This window comes from Microtus ochrogaster, linkage group LG9 (assembly GCF_000317375.1).
Source record: "Microtus ochrogaster isolate Prairie Vole_2 linkage group LG9, MicOch1.0, whole genome shotgun sequence".
Lineage (NCBI taxonomy): Eukaryota > Metazoa > Chordata > Mammalia > Rodentia > Cricetidae > Microtus > Microtus ochrogaster.
The window spans coordinates 10,286,434-10,287,674 of NC_022034.1; the positions used below are offsets into that span (position 1 = coordinate 10,286,434).

Sequence of the window (1,241 nt, forward strand, 5' to 3'; positions counted from 1 at the left end):
GAGAAGGCGTGTGAACCGAGGGAACACTGAGGATGGCAGAGGAGGAGGAAGGGGCCACATGCTTTCCGTGCAAAGACGGCTAGCGCCGGGCGGGCACAGGCGATGGGGACCTCGGGGACAATGCCAAGGCCTGCCCGGAACCCCTGCTCAGACCCCTGGCTCCCGGGCCCCACCACCACGGCGTGACCGATGGTGCTTGGCAGAGCGAGCCAATCACGGATCACGAGAGAGAGCGCGTCCCACAGGCAGCCAATAGGTGATCCCGGCAGAGCGGTGGCTCTACGGCAAGGAGCCAATCGCAGCGCGAGGGGCGGGGCCACGGGCGAGGCGCGAGGCACAGGTCCGCGGAGTCCGCGGCCCGCTGACCCGCCGCCCCCCTCCCCGTCACGCGAGCCCGGTTCTCGGCGCAGCTGCCCGGGCGAAGGGTCGGGGGCCGATGGGTCGGGACGCTCACCTATGGCGGTCCGCGCCGCAGAGACGATGACCACGGGGTCCGAGCCGGCACTCATCCTGTCACTCCGCTCCCTGCCAGCTGCCAGCCGGGCGCAGTCTGCGACTGAGGTAAAACTTCCTCCAGTCGCGTAGGCCGGGCTGGGGGGCGGAGCTGGAGCCTCCCTGCCACGCCCCCACGCGCCTGCGCGACACGCTGGGCGGGCCCAAGAGTCGGAGTAGGGTGGGAAGAGGGCCGGTTGTCTAGGATGGGGTGGGGTCAAGGCGCCCGTGTGTGTCTGGTTAGCGTGGTCGTAGGCGATCCGGGGATGTTGGGTGGACCTGGAGAGTCTGGGGGTGTGGGAGAGCGATGTGCTGAGCCGACGGTCTAGGAGTCTGCGGTGGGGTCGGGGGTAAAGGGTCTAGGGTGTCTTGGGGGTCTTCAGGCGACACACCCCAGGGAGCCGCCTAGCCTTTCCTGGGTAGGCACCTCCCGCCCCTTCTGGGGGTCCTCAGCGCTGACAGCTTCTGGGCGCGAGGCCTCTTTACTAAGAGAGATCCTTAGGGCAATGGATCGCTCTGTTTCAAATCCTTTCGGACTTGCTCCTCAGCCATAGTCATTCTGTCGGACCTTCTACTTAGCTGTCTTCCTTGCGTCATTCATGCCTTTTGGCTACTCCCTCTGGCCACCCCCCACCCCCCCCGTCCAGCCCCTGGCTCTCACGCTTCATTTTTAATACATTTTTAAAAGACGTATTTATTTTTATTCTGTGCACATTGATGTTTGTCTGCCTTTTTTTTTTTTTTTTTTT

The 1,241-nt window shown here is 63.8% G+C and overlaps 1 protein-coding gene across 1 annotated transcript in view; it reads right to left on the reverse strand.

Moving 5' to 3' along the window:
• The window catches only part of Acat2 (acetyl-CoA acetyltransferase 2), a 45,491-nt gene that overhangs the window by 42,114 nt on the left and 2,136 nt on the right, over positions 1–1,241 (reverse strand). Inside the window, exon 2 of the mRNA XM_013352339.2 lies at positions 59–825. Within this exon, the coding sequence (XP_013207793.2) occupies positions 59–825 (767 nt within the window). The remainder of the gene's footprint in view (positions 1–58; positions 826–1,241) is intronic.